This window comes from Canis aureus, chromosome 26 (assembly GCF_053574225.1).
Source record: "Canis aureus isolate CA01 chromosome 26, VMU_Caureus_v.1.0, whole genome shotgun sequence".
In the NCBI taxonomy this organism is placed as follows: Eukaryota; Metazoa; Chordata; class Mammalia; order Carnivora; family Canidae; genus Canis; species Canis aureus.
In genome coordinates, this window is record NC_135636.1 from 23,712,320 (window position 1) to 23,733,221 (window position 20,902).

Below are 20,902 nucleotides of genomic sequence, written 5' to 3' on the forward strand. Positions count from 1 at the left end.
GACCAATTTTTTGTTTGGTATGAAACAAGAATTTAATTTCATTTCTTCCCATAGGGTTACCCAACTGTCCCAGCACTACTCATTGTAAAGACCATCCTTTCCCCCACCAAAACTGCCACAGCATTTCTGCCATAAATTGGTTTCCACTCACACATGAATCGGCCTGAGGGCTATTCTGTTCCAATGGTCAATCCATCTATCCCAGTGCCAATACAAAACTGTCTTAATTTTATAATAACTCTTTATATCTGGTAAGGCAGGTCTCCTCACCTTGTTCTTCTTCTTCAGGAATGTCTTGGCTATTCTTGAATCTTTTCTCCTCCATATAAATTTTAGAATCAGCTTGTCAAGTTCCACAAAAAACCTGTTGGGATTTTTATTGGAATTGCATTGAATCTATATATCAGTTTGGGGAGAATTGACATCTTTACAATACTGAGCCTTCTAATCCACTGATCTTACTCTTCATGAGTTTGGGCTTTTTAATGTCTTCAAACATTTTTATAATTTTTTCTTTCGAAAGATTTTGCAAATATTTTGTTAAATTTATTCCTAAGTACTCTACATTTTAGATGGCATCTTCTAAAAATTATTATTAGATTTTCTGATTGTGGCTCATGTATAGAAATGCATTAATTTTTATGCTGTTTTTTTTTAATCTATCAACCTTGCTAAAGTAACTTATTAATTCTAATAATTTATCTGATGAGTACTTGGATTTCTCCAAGGACAGTATTATCCTTTGTAAAAAAAAAAAATGTATATTTTATTTCTTCCTCTCTAATCCTTAATACCTTTCTTTTCTTGCCTCATTGTGCTAAGATCTCCAGTCCAATGCTGGGTTTCATTCTCTTCTAAATCCGAATTCCCCCTGCAAACACTCTAACCTGGTAGTCATCAGTGCCTGAGCACTCTGGAATCTATTCCCTTTTAAGGCACTTCATCACATCTTAGAAAGTTCTGTTTAGAAGGACCCAACACCCAGATACACATTTCCCTTGTACTGACTGATGGAAAACCCAGAGGTCAGCTGAAGCCTTCTCTGTCCCATGGAAACCCTTAACTTCCAATTCCCTGGACTACTGAATTCCAAAGACCCTGACACAGTTCCTGCTGATTCCCATAGGCCTTTGGCTCTGATTCATATATTTAGGGACAACTCATCAACGTAGAGGCTATTTTACCTCCCTCTCTCTCAGATGCCACACAGTTCTGTCAAAAAATTACACACACATGCTTCTCCACCTGGAAGTCCGAGAACTAAGCTGTCTCTACAAGGACACAGACTTGCAGGGGGGGAGGGTGTCACTCTTGCAATGCATAGATTTGGACCATCTCACTGTCTCCACTCTTCCCTCTCTTCTCTGTCACCTATCCCCTTCTTCTCGAACTAACTGAATTTTGCTTTTTTTTTTAAACCTTGAACATGCTTTAGGGAACCTCAATAAGTGACTTTTCAAAGTGTTTCTTTTAGATAAACTCAATGCTTCTAAGACAAAAGCTGATCAATAAAAATATTCCAGTTTATAACTCTAGGATGAAGGCCATCGCCTGGAACTTTCAACCATCGTGGGGCTTCACAGAACTGCTAAACACTCTCCTTTTAGCCTGTTAAATATCTGAAAACAGCTGTCATGTCCTATGCTTATTATTCCTTCAGCTGTTCACCTCTATGGTCCAATTTTTCTTCAGAACAACTTCCCATTTAAGTGATATTCTTTGATCACAAGCCTCCTGGCACAGCTCACATTGGGGACATTAACTCCTTATTCTACATGCTATAAATCCATTAAACATTAAAGTACAGTGGATATTATGCTAAAGATGAGCTCCATTAGTTTCATTTCCCATATTAAAAAACTTTGCTTTTTAACATGCTATGAAAAGAATATGCTTATTAAAAGTAAAATAAATAAATAGGGGATCCCTGGGTGGCGCAGCGGTTTAGCACCTGCCTTTGGCCCAGGGCGCGATCCTGGAGACCCGGGATCGAATCCCACATCAGGCTCCCGGTGCATGGAGCCTGCTTCTCCCTCTGCCTATGTCTCTGCCTCTCTCTCTCTCTGTGTGACTATCATAAATAAATAAAAAATTAAAATAAATAAATAAATAAATAGATGTCAAATAATTCAGTAAAAAGTCAAAAGTTCCCTATCATGTCTCTCATGTCCTCTATTCCTCTACCCCCTTGTACAGAAGCCACTGCTCATAGCTCACAGTATTCTTCCAGACTTTAAAGTATTTTGGGGGACACATGGTGGCTCAGTTGGTGGAGCATGCGACTCTTGATCTTGGAGTTGTGAGTTTGAGCCCCACGTTAGGTGTAGAGATTACTTAAAAAAAGAAATGTAAAAAAAATATTTTTTTAAAAGGAGGATTATACATTGTATAGTCTCTGCAATGTCTTTTCTCCTATAACAATGACTTAGAGACCTAGAGAAACACATTTATTTTAATGGTAGTATAGAATTTTGTAACAGATGCAAGAAATCATTTAGCCAATCTGCTATTTGACAGATTTTTGCTTCTCATTTTATTTTCTTTGATATTATAAATAATGCTGTAATCAACAACCTTGTACAAATACATATTTGGTTTTCTGTCAGAGTCCCAAAAGTTAGGTCAAATAGTGTAAACATTTAAAATTTGGTTGATACTGCCAAATCATCCTTCTAATGCTATACCGATTTAAACTTGCCCTACTTGTGCATAAGAATATCTGTACCCCCATACATTTGCCCATATTTGATATCAATATTCTTAAATTTTCAACTCTAACAGGCCCAAAATAATGGTTAGTTTTAATCTAGATTTCCTTGATTACTATATTTAGTTGAGCTTTTCATATGTTTATAGACCATTTGCTTTTTTTCTGTAAGCTATTAACTTTTCTATTACAATGTTTACTTTTGCCTCACAGGTTTGTAACAGCTTTTTATGTATTATGAAAAACTCTCTACCTGTGGCAAACAGTTTCTCCCAGTTGGCCACTTTTTAAAGATTTTATTTATTTTAGAGAGAGAGAGAGAGAGAGAGAGAGAGAAAGAGAAAGCATGCAAGTGCCCATGACTTGGGGTGTGTGTGGGGGGGTATGTGGGAAAGGCAGAGGGAGATGGAGAAGCAGGCTCCCCACTGAGCAGGGAGTCAAGATGCAGGGTGTGATCCCAGGGCCCTGAGATCATGACCTGAACTGAAGGCACACACTTAATCAACTGAGCCACTGAGGCTCTCAGCTGGCCACATTTTTATGGTGTCATTTTTCATAGGAATATTTCATATTTTATTTATTACCTTCCAATCTATTCCACTGTGGCTTCTGAATCTTGTGTTTTGCTTAAAAAGGCCTTCTCAACTCATGATTATAAGCATATTATTGATAGTAGACACAAATTGGAATGTTTGCCCTAAGTATTGTTCCTTCCCTTCCCTGCCAGGCCTGGATGCAGGTGCAGTCGCATCTGAGCTGCACTGTGCCAAACCAGATTCCCAGGATTGTGAAACCAAAAAAGCAACCAGATTTCCCTAGAGGGCCCCAGGGCCACCAGGATAGGATTTGTTCTGCCCAAGGTTTGGCAGTCCACCTTGGCTCTCGATTCTGTCGAGCTTCCCCAGTCTTCCCAATTGATGGTTTGGGGTGTTGTAGGGTGTTTTTTTTTTTTTTGCTCAATAAGCTTGAGTTGACTTCTCAAAGTGTTCTTTTTTTTTTTTTTTAATTTTTATTTATTTATGATAGTCACAGAGAGAGAGAGAGAGAGAGAGAGAGAGGCAGAGACACAGGCAGATGGAGAAGCAGGCTCCATGCACCGGGAGCCCGACGTGGGATTTGATCCCGGGTCTCCAGGATCGCGCCCTGGGCCAAAGACAGGCGCCAAACCGCTGCGCCACCCAGGGATCCCTCAAATTGTTCTTAAACAAAACCTTAACTGAGTTAGCAGTTTCGTATCAGAGAGGGGTTGTGGTTGGGAGACTGATAGGGGAAATGCAGGTGATGTGAACCTGGTTACTGGGTTCAGCCGAAGGGAAAGGAACTATCAACCAGTTTTCAGGATGGGAAAAGAGGAAGCCACTCCTAGTTCACAACTGTAACAACCGCACAACAGTTACTTAGGTTATTACTTGTAGTCACCTGGGTTATGTTCTAGCTGGTGGTAACAAGGTAGGGAATATCCCAATTAAACAATGAGGAATGTTGAAACCAAGAGGTAGGGTAATTCTGATAATATTAGATATAGATAATGAAATAAGGAAAAGACAAGCTCTAGTATCAAATGCTTATCTCCAAAGACAGCAAAAAACTTAGGGTCTTCCTGACTGTGTCACTTATTTTGCTGAGCCAAATGTTAAGATTTCAGTATTTTGCCTGCTGCTGAATGTTAATGCCAGTGGGATTCCCAAGTTTCCTGGGCCACTCACGTGAAAGGCCAGGGCCTTAAGTGAAACAACAATGGTGCTGAAATAGAGGAGTTGGAGAAAGCCAACTTCTAAAACTCTCTAGTATGCTCTCTACCGCGCATTCCTTTCATGAGGAAGACAACTGCCCCAAGACTCAACTCTCATCGCTCATGGATAATCAGGATGCAAGCACAACACAATGTGGAGGTTAAAACACATAAAAAGAAAAGCAAAGAGCTAATACTTAGAAGAAACCGTAGGAATTCATTGAGTTGGATCATCAAAAATCATAGGAATAGTTATTGATACAGATATTAGAGATCTTAGACCAAGGAAGGAAGAGGATCATTTTCAGACAAGGCCAAATTTCTAGCTATGGTATGGTTAACCGAATTTCTGCATGTAGTGTAACAGCTCAGGAAACTGGCCACAAAATGGCAGGCTAGGTTGGCCATTGGAAACCTGGACTGAATACTAAATTTAGGCAGATAATGATGGAAAGCCAGAAAGCCCCTGGCACAAAGTGGAGGGATATCAGTGTTACAGGGGTTCCAAGAGGCTCAATCTTCCTACTGACACCTTCACTATGTCCCTGATGGGATCCACAACACATGCCTTGCCAGAGAGGGCACACATGTGAGGAAAGCAATGAAATCTTTCAGAAGTGCTTTCCTGACTGTCTTTACCAGAGTGAGATGCCGGTGGAAGGGACTGGCTTCAAAATGGGATTCTCGATCTTAGTGGGATGGAAGGAGCCTCAGAGGCCATAGTCACCAGGGCTCAGATATCTCTAGTTCTGGCTAAGTTACTGTGAAGCTCCCAGTGATACAAATGGGAGGCTGCCAGCACAAATCAATTAAGGAGGTCTGACTAGACCACCAAACTACAGAAAGGGCCCTTTCACATCCAACTCCCAGCGTGGGTCAGTCCACAACCAAGAACCCTTCAATGTTAGGCATGTGTAAGGAAGAACGTAACATCAACACTCATGCACCATGAACTTCCTCTTCATCTTCCCTTAAGAATCTATAGCCATTTATCATGGTAACTCCACTGGTTAAAGAAGATAAACCTTTTGTGATCTACTAGGTTCTGGCCTTGGGCTACCTAATTCCTAGGAACCCAGAATGCCACTATCTTATGCTAGTTAGAATGGAGCCTCTGCTGGCCAGGTGATGGAAGGAGTTTTGGCCCAAACTGTACTTAAATCAGAAACTACCTATTTTACCAATGCATGGTTGCAATAGCTCTCTACGGCAAGCGGCAGAATACTCACACTGGTCTCTTAACCCAATGGATAAGAAGGACCATTAAAGTAGCAAGAGCAAATGCAAGCTGGAGAAGTAATCTCTTTACCAAAAGGCTAAGATGAATTAGAGAGGTCCTCAATGCTACAGAAGATTACAAGTTGCAGTATGAAATAATACATTTACATGTGTGAGTTTAGGGAGTACTAAGTGACTACTAGTATTAGCCATTCTGATGCTTCCTATTACCACCTCCCCACATGCAAGCTACAAAAGACTAGCATAAGAAATCAACGGTGTTTAAGGATGTCAGTGGATTATAACATACAAATCGAATCATGTGGAGCTGCAAATTGGCAGGTGCTTTTCAGGATGCATTCTCTCTTCTATAGATTAACATAACCGTTGGTACCTGGAATACGGCTACTAATTAATGGCTGTATTTTTTTCCTTTATGGCGCACAAAGACTACAAGAAGCAGTTTCCATCCGTGTGGCAGGAGCAGCCTCAGTAATAAATCATCTTGACATCTCTCTGATGTGATCTGGTTCATCAGGATTTTGTCTGTTTCATAGGACTTCACCCTGACAACTATGCTGATGACATCAAGCTGACAGGACTTGAAGAGCAGGAATTTATGTATGTTAGATGTACTGGTTGGACGTAAAAATAGAAAACACAGTGGCCTGCCACTTCTGCCAAGTTTTCTGAAAGTCAAAGGCATGTGGCATGTCAGGCTATCCCCTCCAGTGTAAAAGACATATTGCTGCTCCTTCTTCCTTCCCCTCCATCCCTCAGGAAAGACTCATGCTTGCTAAGCCATTTTTGGATTTTGAAGACAGCACATACCACATGCTGGTGTCCTGTTCTGACTCATTTACTAAGTGATGTGAAAAATAAAGGCTGTCCAGTTAACCTACACCACAGAGAAATAGGTTCTGATTGATCTTCTCAGGCCCTAAGTGTCTGTGCTTAAGGCTGAGCAGGAAAATCATATGAAAAACTTTAGGATTTGGGGACAAAACCATAATCCTATCAGCAAGATCATGTTCCTAGCTTAGCACTATGCTCTGGTAGAGACTATATGCCTGACCACAGGTTACTAGATATCCAAATGGCTTCAGCTGCCCATCAACAACTAAGTATTACAGAATTCCATTGGCCATAAATCTGGACATGTCCAACAGAATTCCACTACCAGATGGAAGCGATGTGTCCATAACACTTGCCATATAGCCACTCCTTCAACAGACACAAGTGATTTCCCAAGGATATCAACAGTTAATGAACAAAAAAAGTCCAGCCTAGTGCACAAATGGTTCTGTGAGACAGACTGGCCCACTCTGGAAGTGGACTGCTATGGGATAATCTACTTAAGGGATGACTCTGAAGGAGTATAAAAGAGAAATCCTTCCAGGAAACAGAACTTCAAGCAAGGTATCACACTACCTCACTGGAGGTCAGAATCTAAACCAATCCCTGGGTGGTAGATAACTGGAACAAGAAAGACAGGAAATAATCATACTCCATGTGTATACTCAGCAGACAGTACTGTTAAAAACCCAGGAGATGTTGCTCAGCTCTTTCATTGGCTACCCCAGTGCTGGCCCAATGAGCCCATGAATATAGTGGCCATGGTAGCATGGCAATGGACTCTGACCACAATATTTGTCTCAATTTGCCTACTATGCCTCTAGGAACACCACCTGCATGCAGGAATTTACCAGACTGCCTCACCTCTGGCAAGATTTTCCAAATAAAAAGCTCACTTCACAGACAAAGAAGTTTGGTCACAGGGTCACATACTCTATTATGCAGAAGCAGTGGGCATTTTAGATGATGAAACAGTAGAGTGTCTACTGGGGAGATCTTGCTCTGGTGCTAAGGCTGGGATGTTATCTTGGGGGATGAAGTGAATGTTCTCAATCAATAATGAGCATTAAAAGGTGCCATGTTTTTAACAGCCAAAAAATGAGTCCAAGTTATCCCATTAACTCCTGTCTAGTAAACGGTCTCCTATTTGAACTTTTGCCTCCTTCCTATCCATTCTCCACTCTGTTAGTGATTTTCTCTGAATGCAAAGACCACATCACTCTCCACTCCCCTAAGTCCTTCGGTGACAGGAAAGAGTGGTGACTCACCTACCCAATAACTATCCCTCCTTTCCTCCTTGCTAGTATGGCTCTCATTCTGTGGGGTCGTCTGCCTCTCCCCTACATGCCACAGGAATCATCTGCATTATCTGAATCAGCTGCAGTAAGCCTATTTCTTCCTTGCTTGTGACTGACTTAAGGAGCATGCAACAGGAAGTCTTCAGAAGCTCCTGGGAAAGTTTTCCTTGCTGATAAAAAGAGACACACAGGAAGAAACAGTCATCCTTTCCCTGTTGGACCTTGTTATACCTCCACATGGCACTCAGAACTGGGGAAGTTTTGGCAACAGGATGGGAGTCAGCCTAAGAGGCCAAGCTGATGTGCAACTGAGCGGGAGATGTAAAGGAGACGGAGTCAGCTCACGCCCAAGCTGGTGAGCTAGCTAGACCTGGAACAACTAACTACTCCATGTCCACCCCCTTCTCCCATCAGTACCACCTCACGCCATCAGCACCTCCGCTCTTAAACACTGTTGCAGCCCCTAACTGTACTCCCTGCATCTATTCTGGTCTCCCCATGGAAGCTTTTCTATTTAGCAGCCAGAGATCTTTTTATAAGGTCTGTTTGATCCATGACTTTACACCTCTCTCATGATAATCCACATATACAGTCTAGCCTCATCTTCCAGTTTCTTCTCTCATTGCCTCCACAAGCCTCTGCCCTTAAGCCACACATAGCCCTTCTTTCTTTTTTGAATGTGCCCTTCTCTTACCCACCCTCAATACTGATGTTTGGCTCCTGCTATTTCTAGTGCCTGGAACATTCCCCGCTCTCCTTTTCCAATGCCCTTGCCTAAGATTAGGTCTCAATTAAAACATAATTTCTTCAAGGAAGTTCTGAACTGGGATCAAAACTGGTAGATCCACAAACATGTTCAGCTTCCTTAAGGTAGTTATGCAAAAAAATACAACTATATCCCACATGAGGCCTCTGCCTGGTGATCTTCCATGATCCTCATTTTTATACTGATTTACTCCTACTGTCTATTATTTAAGACATGATGGGACCCCTGCTCCAGACTCTAAAAGGCCACCTCCTACTACTATGCACCAGTCTTTCATGTCCTATAATGCTGTCTGAATTTAAATAGTTATTTCTGGTCTTGTTTATGGGGATTTCCCTACCAGACCACCAGTTGAGTTCCCGGAGTGTAGGGACTGGATCTGTTTTTGCTTCCCAGCAAATCCCTGGCACCTAGCACATATCAGATGCTTGATAAGTATTTATTCAACAAAGTAACAGATACGATGATGAATGGATAAATGGGTAGATGAGAGAGGTGAGAAATCTTATTTCATTTCCTGTCTATGATCACACAGGAAAGGAGTCAAATGAACCTGGTAGAAAATTTCTCACCTCTTAACCCATTAGAAACTTGTTTTCTACCCCATGACTCAAAAGGGCTGACCTTCAGTCTGCCTTCCTCCCTGCTGACACACCAGCCTCAGCAAAGAACTCACGTTGAATTCCTCTCTGAAGAGCTTATTGTCATCAGCCATTCTCCGGTTAATCTCCTCTTCCAGCTTGTCCACGGGCAGGGGTGGATACTTCCTGTTGGTGCTTGGGGACCTGGCCAGAAGTGGCACGCTCTGGGGTTCTGCAGTATATAAGGAGGGAGGTTGGTCAGGTGCTCTGGAGATCAAACTGGGGATTCTATCTCATGCATCAGGCCTCCAAGAACTAGGACTCTTTCTTCAAAAGTCTTCCCCCCACCCCTTTTAGAATGAGAACACCCCTAATTTCTTGATTTTCTTCTCCATGAAGGTCCCCCAGGTTATTAAGGGGGGCCTTACCCACATCCTCAGTGCGGCCATTGGATAAACGGAAAGAATTGGAATGGCTTCCAGCTTGCTTGTATTTCTTAAACCTAATGAGAAAATGTTCACAGTGAAAAAGTAAGCACAGAGTTAAGAGAGACCAACCACTGGTTATATTTCCATGTATCAATTCAGCTTCCTAAATCTCCTTTACCAAATAAACATGTTCTTTTAGAGACAAGCCCTGTACATGCTGAGGCAATTCCATTCCATGGTGGCCGAGTGCCTCTGGATGTTCCTGCTCATCCTCAGCACGCTAGAATCCAACCCAGGTGTCATATAGTATATCCTGGCTTGTCTGGCTCCTCTGTATGCCTCTAATTCCAGGACCCACTGGAGAGGACGGCCAAACCAGGTAGAGAGGGGTAAGTGGGTAGAATACAGTGGAGAGGAGATAAGAATATCCCTATCAAACTAAAATCCTGGTATTTCCCCTGTGCAATCAGGGAGAAGCCCAGAGCTTCAGACTGGGTGGGCACAGGTCTGGCTACAAGTCTCCTGAAGAATGGTAGAGACACGTGACAGATTGTAGGGCTGTATAAGGTTCCCACCTCTTTATCCCTGCAAAAGAACGGAGGGAGCAGAGCAGCTTTAGCCAAAGATAAGGGTGGAGTTAATCCCAATTAGCCAGGGCAGTAACTTCAGCAGAAAGAGGAAAAATGCATCTCCTTTTTCTTTCCCCTGGGTTCCCCTTCCTTGTTTTTTCTCCCTGTTTGAGTACTAAGATCTAGAGGACCCTGAAGAAAGTCAGAAAGGGGAACTCTATAATTCACACGGTTCAGTTTAGCACACCATGGCCAGGGATCCTAAATCCTAGGTTTGTCCCAAACCTCCCAAGTAGAAATAGAGTAGGTTTCTATTTATCACATCCTCTCCAGCTGGGTACCTTTAGGGGTGCTTCAATAGAGCTAGATTTGAGGATCTTAAATCACCTATCAGTAATAACACAAACTATACAGCTCTTCCCTCAACCTCAAACCACCATCCTGGGCTTTAGGTCAAACTAGAGTTGGGGAACTGGATTTGGGCAGATGGAAGCAAAGGGTAAGGCTGGGTCTTGAGGAAAACTATGTGGAGCTTTTAAACCATTTATATGTAGAATTTTAAGCTTAGTATCATAAACCATTCCCCTCTATTCCATTCACTGTCCTTATCCTACTATCTTCTGAACCGTGTGGGCTCACTGAGACCCTGGGGTATTGAAAAAGAGTCCACAAGAATGCAGAAGCTTTAGCATTCTCACCTTAGCATTTAGCATGCTCACCTTAACATGTACAGAACTATGATAATAAACACGATCACTAGCAGAGAGGACAGAGCCACCATCACTGCAATAATTGGCGTCTCATCTGAAATCGAGAGAAAACACATCATTACCATTGTGTGCAATGGAAGGGTCAAGTCAGATGCTGAGGGAAACAACCAGATAAGAAAGAAGGGCTCATGCAATGCTTCTGTAGATGGCAGGGTATGGACAACTTGAGCGAGTGAGAGACAGAACATTTCCCATGGCCACCCGAGGACCACTGTAGGTAGAAGGCAAGGGAAAGGATAGGATGAGGACCTAGGGTGATACACCCATCCATCTCTAACTTGTATAATTGTTTACTCTCTGTCTCCCTGCATTAGAATAAAAGCCCTCTGAAGGCAGAGACTTTGTTTCCTTCATTGCTATAGAGCTTGAAACAGTGCTTAGTACACAAAAATTACTCATATATTTGAAAGTATGAACACATCAATCCTAATGGCAAGCTGGGTGTGCAGGGCCAACCATGTGCTCTGTCCCAGCCTCAATGGGCTCCATCTAGAGGAGGACAGGAGAAGAAGAAAAAAGGACAGTTTCTCTATTGTAAACCCAAATGGTTTCCTAGCATGGAAAATACTGCTCCTGATTAAAGCAATGGGATATTGTTAGATCCTCAAGTACTATGTATCTAAGAATGCTGGGTACTCTGTTCTATCTCTTTCCACAGGCACCTTTTACAGTCCAACTAGAGCGATATCTGGCTTGGAGACAGAACAACTCCTCCCTTCATTCCACAGAGCCTGGCTTTCTATCCACCCAATACTTAGCCTCCTTTCTCATGGCAGCTGACCAGGTGCTAACTCATCCTCCCCAGTCCCATATCCCCACCATAAACCAAACAACCAATGTGAGTTTGTAACTATCTTCACCATTTCCCCTTCTGCTTAAAGGGAGGGCATGTCCCTCCCATGTAAAGGTCAATCTTGTCACATACGGTCTGAATTACACCCATTACTGTCACTTCAATGACTTGTCTTTTTGACCAGTAACTGTATGCCAGGCACTGCTCCAGACTCTGGGAATAGAGCAGTGATCAAGCAGATGAGGGATGTGTGAGCCTACATTCTAGGGGAAGCAGCAGCACACTACTCAGAAACAAGTGAACATACAATTTCAGTTAGGGACAAGTGCTATGAAGAAAAGAAGAGTAGTGGGTTAGAGACGGATGGGTTGGAGGGAGTTATTTTAGAGTAGTGTGGGAAGGTCTGAAGCGCTTATACTGAGGAAAGGTCCAAATAACATAAAGAAGTAAACCATGCAAAGATCTGGGCAAAGAACTTTCTAGGCACAGGGAATAGCAAGCATAATACCCCTTGGCAGCTTGGTAGGTTCAAGAAATAGAACGAAGGCCAGTTTTAGTACAGGACGTGATGGGAGAGGTAGGCAGGAGCCAGGAGACTTGGGCCTTTGTAGGCCATGGTAAGCAGTATAGATTTAATTTTGAATGTGATGAGAAGCACTATGTGATTGGAGGGCTCTGAATAGGGCAGAAATTTAACAGGATTTACAGTCTTTTAAAAGATCAGCTAACTAAATTGACTCATAAGCAGCAGTCATGAGGTAGGAAGTAATCCAGCAGAATATGGTGTCAAAAAAAAAGTCAAAAAAAGTTTTTCAAGGAGAGGGTAATTAACTCAATCAGATACTACTGACAGATTAAGTAGGTGAGTTTTACAGAGAAGTGAAACTGGATTTGGCAAGACAGCAGCTATTGGTGACCTTTTTTTTTTTTTTAAAGTTTTTTTTTTTTTAATTTTTATTTATTTATGATAGTCACACACAGAGAGAGAGAGAGAGAGAGGCAGAGACACAGGCAGAGGGAGAAGCAGGCTCCATGCACCGGGAGCCTGATGTGGGATTCGATCCCGGGTCTCCAGGATCGCGCCCTGGGCCAAAGGCAGGCGCCAAACCGCTGCACCACCCAGGGATCCCTATTGGTGACCTTTTTAAGAGTGATCTTCGTTGAGTAGTTGGTGAAGAAGCATAAATGCAGTGATATAAAGATGGAAAGGGAAGACAGATACCAGACTCTTTATTTGAGGTGATGACTTCTACTATAAACAGGTGCAGAGAGAAGTAAGAGCAACTGGAGGGAGATGTGGAATGGAAAGGTTTTTTTTGTTTTTTTTTTTTTAAGAGATAGGAGGTATTATACCATGCTTCTTTGTTGATGGCAATTTTCAAACATACCTTGGCATGTGGCTCTCATCTGAAAATAAGCAAACTGGCTAACTCCTTTTTGAAGAGCTTTCATCTCTTGGCTTCCACAACAAACATGCTTCTGATTTTCTATCTGTTGGCTGCTCCATCTCATTTTAACCTCACTAGCTGTTCCTCTTCTTCTTCTTCTTTTTTTTTTTTTCCCCTGTTTCTAACACCAGTCTCAAAGAGTCTGCCTTCCTCGGGGCTCCATCCCTAGCACTCTTCTCTGCACTCTAGCTGATCTGATCAGATGGCTGTAAGTGCAAATGATACACTAGCAATTCCCACATTTGCAATGCTTGCTCAGACCTCTCTTCTGAGTCTACGTGTCATCCCACTTAAATTTCACAGGCAATGCAAACTTCATGTGTTTAAGGCCTTCCCCTCACCATTCAGTTATAAGGACTGCCATCCACCCTGCTGCTCAAGTAAGAAATGTGGGTATCCCCCTCAATCTCCTTTTACTTATCATCTATATCCAACCCAGTTACAAGTGGTTCAGGGCTAAAATCAATGCCTTAAATTTGTCCGCCTTTTTCCATTCTGTTGCCATCACTGTAGTCTCAATCCCTATCCTCTCTTATCTGTATCACAGTAAGCCTCTGTCCAATGCCAATCCATTCTCCACAAAGCAGGCAGAGTGGTCTCTAAGAAAGCGAGCCAGATCATGTTCCTCTCACATAAAACCTTTTGGTTTTAGAGGCACCTGGGTGGCTCAGTGGCTGAGCATCTGCCTTTGGCTCAGGTTGTGATCCTGGGGTCCTGGAATCAAGTCCTGCATCAGGATCCTTGCAGGGACCCTGCTTCTCCTGCCTATATCTCTGCCTTTCTGTGTGTGTCTCTCATGAATGAATAAATAAAATCTTAAAACTAAACAAACAAAACCTTTTGGTTCTAGAATGAAATCTAATATCCTTACCCTGGCCGAGAATGATCTTCCTGACCTATCTCCTCCACTATCTCATGCTGCACTCACTCCACTTTGGCCACCACTCTGAGTTCATTCCTTCCTTAGGCCTTCAAATACGTTACTCCTTTCTGCTTTACATAGCCTCCCTCCATTCTTTGCTTGGCTACCTCCTAGTCATCCAGTTCTCATTTTAAGTGTTACTTTTCCCAGACAGGTCTCTCCTAACTTCCTAAAACTAACTACAATCCTAAATTTTAGTTTCCTTAATGCTAAAATAAGTTATCTGAAGATTAAATGAGATCATTCATATAAAATTCTTGGCGCAATAAGCAGCACACATTATGTACTTGCAGTCAGTATCAGCTATTATCTTCCTTGTTATTCTAACGAGGCACTGTTATTGCCCTTGATAATACCTCCCACACTTTGTAATTATATATTTATTTGAGTACAGTTGATTAATAAGTGTTCCTCTTTATATCATAAATTCCACAAGGTCAAGAATTACATATCTGCTTTCTTTCTCACCATATACCTAAAACCCAGAATTTCTCACACATCTGGCACTAAACAAATACTAGATTAATGATTTATCATTAAATATGTCTTTGTTAAATGCTAATCACAAAGGAGTGCACACCAGGCATTAAAAGAAGGTAATTAGAGACATCTGGCTCAAGATAGTGAACTGAATCCATAATTTTACTTCTTTCTTCCCAAAAGTATGTTGAAATGCTAGAGGAAATATAGATCTACTAATGAATGAAAAGCATATCTGGGGCAGCCCGGGGAGCTCAGCGGTTTAGCACCGCCTTCAGCCCGGGGCCTGATCCTGGAGACCCAGGATTGAGTTCCACATTGGGCTCCCTGCATGGAGCCTGCTTCTCCCTCTGCCTGGGTCTCTGCCTCTCTCTCTCTCTCTCTCTCTGTCTCTCTCTCTGTCTCTCATGAATAAATAAATAAAATCTTTTTAAAAAAAAAAGTGTATCTGGAAGGCAAGAAAGAGTGTCATTAGTAGACCTAAACCAGGGATTTATAGAAGACCATGCAGAGGGATTAGACTATTGCAGAGATCAATCAGAGCTACAGAGCCTCCGGTTCAAAGGTGAGCACTAGTTCAACCAGTCTGGGCCTGGAAATACCGCAAGCTTAGAGTCAACCAGGCCTGGGGATGAGAGTGGGCCTTGGGGTAGTGAGATAGTATTTATTTTTTTTAAGATTTTATTTATTTATTCATGACAGAGAGAGAGAGAGAGAGAGAGAGAGAGGCAGGCAGAGACACAGGTAGAGGGAGAAGCAGGCTCCATGCAGGGAGCCCGACATGGGACTTGATCGCGGGTCTCCAGGATCATGTTCTGGGCTGCAGGCGGCACCAAACCGCTAAGCCACCCAGGCTGCCCATGAGATAGTATTTAACCAAAGGTATGTTGATGCAGGGACAGTACATCCATAGGCTGGGTAACAAGCTATAGTGCCCCATCCAAACTCAGCTGGGAAAACAGCACCCCATACACGGTGCAGGATTAGAGTGCTGCTAGCTTTTTTTTTTTCTTTCAATATAAGTTGTAAATATATTTTTAAACTCTGTATTATGCAAAACTTTCAAACTCACATATGTGTAAAGAGAATACTACAATGAATCCTTGTGTACTTTCACTTTACTTCACCATTTCACTTATATGCCAGTTTTCTTCATCTCTACCAGGATTTCTCAACCTCAGGCTAATGACAGTTTGGACCAGATAATTCTCTGTTGTAGGGGACTGTCATGTGCACTGTAAAATGTTTGCAACATTCCCTAGCACCTCTACCTTCTAGGTGCCAATAGAAAACCTCAACTGTAATGACCAAAGTCATCTGTAGACATTGCTAAATGTCGTCTGGTGGGGGAAAACCACCCTGAATTGAGAACTACTGGTCCATACCCACTCCACTGATTATTATTTTTAAAGATTTTCTTTCTTTCTTTCTTTATTTTTTTTAATATTTTATTTATTTATTCATGATAGTCGCACAGAGAGAGACAGAGAGGCAGAGACACAGGCAGAGGGAGAAGCAGGCTCCATGCAGGGAAGCCTGATGTGGGATTCGATCCCGGGTCTCTAGGATCGCGCCCCGGGCCAAAGGCAGGCGCCAAACCGCTGCGCCACCCAGGGATCCCCTTATTTCTTTATTTTAGAGAAAGTGAGAGAGCATGAGCAGAAGGGGAGGAACAGACACAGAGGGAGAAGTGGGACTTGATCCAGAACTCTGGGATCACACCCAGAGCCAAAGGCAGAAGCTCAACCACTAAGGCACCCAGTAGGCTCCCTCTACTGGATTTTTTTTTTTTTTAAGATTTTATTTATTTATTCATGATAGACACACAGAGAGAGGCAGAGACACAGGAAGAGGGAGAAGCAGGCTCCATGCAGGGAGCTGGATGTGGGACTCGATCCCGGGTCTCCAGGATCACGCCCTGGGCTGAAGGCGGTGCTAAACCGCTGAGCCATCTGGGGTACCCTACTGGATTATTTTAAAGCAAAGCTGAGACATATAATTTCAACTATAATTACTTCAATATGTAGCACTAAGAGAGAATTCTTAACATAATCACATTATCCTAAAGCAACGCTAATTCCTTAATATAATTTAATATACGATTACTATTTAAATATCCCTGTTTCATAAAGGTCTTTTCTAATTTGGTTAGAATTGGCATCCAGAGGGGCACCTGGGTGGCTGTGTTGAGCAACTGCCTTTGGCTCAGGTTGTGATCCCAGGATCCTGGGATAAAGTCCCACCATCAGGCTCCCCATGGAGAACCTGCTTCTCTCTCTGCCTATGTCTCTGTCTCTGTGTGTCTCTCACAAATAAAATCTTAAAAAAAAAAAAAAGATTTGGCATCTAGAAAGGGTCTTTACATTGCATGTGATTGCTAGGTACACTAGCCCACAGAGGGTTTCCTGGGTCAGCCCTGATGACAGAAAGGACAAGGGTGGGGCCTGAGATAATTCTAGTAGGCCACAAGATATGAAGAAGGGGAAAAATTAAAGGAAGGCAGCTCCACCTAGAGGATAATTATATCCAACTTCCTAAACCATGACTGAACCCCTAGGTTAGGATATGTTCTTGTTTCTCCTCTTGAAGGGGGATACCTACTATGAGCACATGCTAATCCACTCAATGCTCCAGAGCAACCTCAACCACAGCTTTACAAGTGACCTTCATAAATACCAAGGACATCAAATAGTAGTCCTGGGAAACAGACGTTAAAAGAAGAAATAGAATAAATCTTTAAAAATATATTGCAAGGGCACCTAGATGGCTCAGTTGGTTCAGTGTCTCCCTCAGGCTCAGGTCACAAACCCAGAACCCTGGAATCAAGCCTCGAGAGCAAGCCTCAAGTTGGGCTCCCTGCGCAGCGGGGAGGCATGCTTCTCCCTCTCCCTCTGCCCCTCTCTCCAACTCGTGCTCAAGCATTCTTTCTCAATAAAATCTTTTTAAAAACTAAATAATTAAAAATTAAAAGAAAATACATTGCAATTTGTGTAAGAGGACACTACACTGATCTGATTTTTTTTCAAAAAGCCACTACAAAATAAGAAGCTATCTTGCAAAAAGCCACTACAAAGTAAGAAGCAATCTTGCACCTATCAGGGACTGCTACTACCAAAAAAACTCAGAAAATAACAGGTGTTAGCCAGGATGTGGAGAAACTAGAACCCTTGTGCACTCTTGATGGAAATGTAAAATGGAAGAGAATTACTATATTATCCAGCAATTCCACTTCTGGGTATATACCCCCAAACTGAAAGCAGGGTCTCAAAGAAATATCTATACACCCATGTTCATGGCAGCATTAGTCATAATAGCCAAAATGCAGAAGCAAACCAAATGTCCATTTGTGGATGAACAGACAAGCAAAATGTAGACAGACACAATGGAACATTTTCAGCCTTAAAAAGAGAGGAATTTCTAACATGCATACAAAATGGATGAACCTTAAAGACTCATGTGAGGTGAATAAGGCAGTCACCCAAAGACAACTACAGTATGAGTCCACTTACATGAAGTGCCTAGAGTAGTGAAACTCAGTCAGAAAGTAGAATGGTGGTTGCTAGGGGCCTCAGGGAGGGAGGAGTGGGGAGTTACAGTTTAATGGATATGGAGCTTCAAGCTTTTCATCTTTACAAGATGAAAATAATTATGGAGATGGATGGTAGAGATGACTGCACAACAGTGTCAATAAACTCAATGCCAGTGAACCACACTTAGAGATGGTTGAAATAGTAAATTTTGTTATGTGACTTTTACCACAGTAAAAAAAATTGGGAAAAAAGGGAGTAATTTGGGAATTAAGGAAGTTCTTAGAAACTTAAAACACAATTAGGGGAGAAACAATCTCAAATAGGAAGGCTGAACAGAAGAAAAGACGAAACAGAAAAACACATTAGTAACGTGAAAGACCAAATCATGGACGTTCCCAAAACACAGAGTAGTAAGAGTGAGAAGAAAAGTGTGACAATAAAGAGACATGTGGGACAGATCTAGGAGTTCCCAAAGAAGAAAACAGTAAGGAAGGAGGGAAAGAAATTATACGATAAAGTTTTCTAAGTTAGCAGGCCAAATTGAGCATCAAGTTTGAATGACAACATTGGAAAAGGAGCTAGTTTTACCTAAAAACATCCTGACAAAGTTTTTGAAACTCTGGATCGAAATCAACCAACCAACCAGAAGCCACTCTTAAAAACTTTCAGCCGAAGGGATCCCTAGGTGGCGCAGCGGTTTGGCGCCTGCCTTTGGCCCAGGGCGCGATCCTGGAGACCCGGGATCGAATCCCACGTCGGGCTCCCGGTGCATGGAGCCTGCTTCTCCCTCTGCCTCTCTCTCTCTCTGTGACTATCATAAATAAATAAAAATTTAAAAAAATTAAAAAAAAAAACTTTCAGCAGAAGAAAAAAGGTTCCCTACAGAGAAACAAGAATCAGATTTATGTAGGACTGCACATCTAAAATACCACCACCAAAGTCAATGGTGCCACAGTCTACCAAGTTCTTAGGAAGAACTTTGAACCTGGAGTTATTACTCATCTAGCCAAATTTTCATTTCAGCATGAGGACAAAAGAAAGCAATTTCCAAAGTGTGGGGCTTTGGGGTCAGATAAACCTAAGAGTTCTAAACCTTATTCTCCTACTTAGTCGTAGTGTGACAATCTCTTGGAAACTTTGTGGAATGCCTTATGAAATGTAAATCTATTACTACTCTCTACTTCTTACACTTACTGATTTAAAAGAAACATCTCCAAAATGCTTGATATCAAGAAAAAAGATTTGGCCTTGGCATCCAGAATCTCACATGCTAGTAGAAAACCTCAGTCCAGATTTTAGGATGAGGCAGGTCCCTTTGTCTAAAACAGGGAAACTACAGCCCAAATGCAGCTCACTGACAGTTTGTATAAATAAAATGTTATTGGAGTAGAGCTGTATGTATTCATATTGCCCCTGACCGCTTTTGCACTACAAAGGCAGGGCTGAATAAATGTAACACAGTAGTAGGATTGCAAAAAACTGAAATTCTTTATTATGCAGCTCTTGATAGAAAAAGTCCACTGAATCCTATCTAGAATGTTATTACCACCTCTGCTCTTACACAATTCTAGATCAAATACTACTTTTTGTAGGTAATTGCTCATTTCTTGTACTTCCATAACACTATATATCTAATCTGCTATAACATTAATCACATTAAATTAAAGTCATTCATTATATGTCCATTAAATTACAAATTTCTGGAAGGTATGGATTCAAGATCACACACAGATATTCCTGCATTCAATATTTATTCTTTCATTCAATAAATATTGACTGAGTGACTTATTGTGCCAGGCAGGTCTTTTTTTTTTTTTTTTTTTTTTTTTTGTGCCAGGCAGGTCTTGAGGGTACAGTAGTGAATAAATCAAAATTCCTTACTCTTAAGAAGATTATATTCTAACAAAGGAGAAAGAATAAAAGGTAAGTAAAGAAATATATCACACAGGTATTAATGAGTGCTATGAAGAAAAATAAGGCAGGGTAAAAGAGGAAATGGGGGGGGGGAATCAGGACAAGTCCTGAATGAATAGATGGATGGAATAAATATCAGGAGGCATGAACGGTACAGTATTGTTTATGACCAATAGTAGTAGAGTTGACAACTATAAGCAATATGACAAGAAGAGACTCAGCTAGGTAGATAACTTAGAAATTAATAAAAAAGATTACAGTTAATATTTTAGCATTTATATAGCAGACACAGAGCACAGTGCCATACATGTATTATATCATTCATTTATCCTAAGAACCCTAAGATAGATACCATTATTAACCCTGTTGTGTCAGTGAGGAAATTGAGCATAGAGATTAACCTGTCTGTATTACAAAGCTAAAGCAAAACCACAAAGTTACACTATTCTCCAGACTCTTCATAAACTGCACGACCAATACCACTTTAAGTCTTCCAAACTTTCAGGCCAGAACATCTCTCTGGCATGGAAGTAAGATTTTAACATGTTAAAACATGTTAAAAAAAAGCTCCTTTTCCAATGTTGTCATTCAACATAAAAGTAACCTTTTAACATTTGAATTACATCCATGTTTCTGATACAGTTAAGGACAATACAAATAGTGACGATGTCCCCAAGCCTCTGTAAGGGAAGGACACGTAGATCTATTACAAAAACAAGAGAGAGGGGCACCTGGGTGGCTCAGTGGTTGAGACTGCCTTTGGCTCAGGTTGTGATCCTGGGGTCCTGGGATGGAGTTCCGCATCAGGCTCCCTTCAGGGAGCCTGCTTCTCTCTCTGCCTATGTCTCTGCCTCTCATGAATAGATTAAAATCTAGAAAGCAAGAAGGAGA

At 41.7% G+C, this 20,902-nt stretch overlaps 1 protein-coding gene across 6 annotated transcripts in view; it reads right to left on the reverse strand.

Annotated features, from left to right (window-relative positions):
• The window catches only part of PTPRA (protein tyrosine phosphatase receptor type A), a 171,004-nt gene that overhangs the window by 35,894 nt on the left and 114,208 nt on the right, over positions 1-20,902 (reverse strand). For 4 of the 6 annotated variants that reach the window (XM_077872420.1, XM_077872418.1, XM_077872419.1 and 1 more), the window contains 3 exons: positions 10,874-10,958; positions 9,586-9,659; positions 9,253-9,389 (listed from right to left, as the gene is read on the reverse strand). In XM_077872420.1, the coding sequence (XP_077728546.1) occupies positions 9,253-9,389; positions 9,586-9,659; positions 10,874-10,958 (296 nt within the window). Of the gene's footprint in view, positions 1-270; positions 365-9,252; positions 9,390-9,585; positions 9,660-10,873; positions 10,959-20,742; positions 20,831-20,902 lie in introns of those variants that run through there. The other 2 variants (XM_077872421.1, XM_077872423.1) reach the window with 2 other exon arrangements.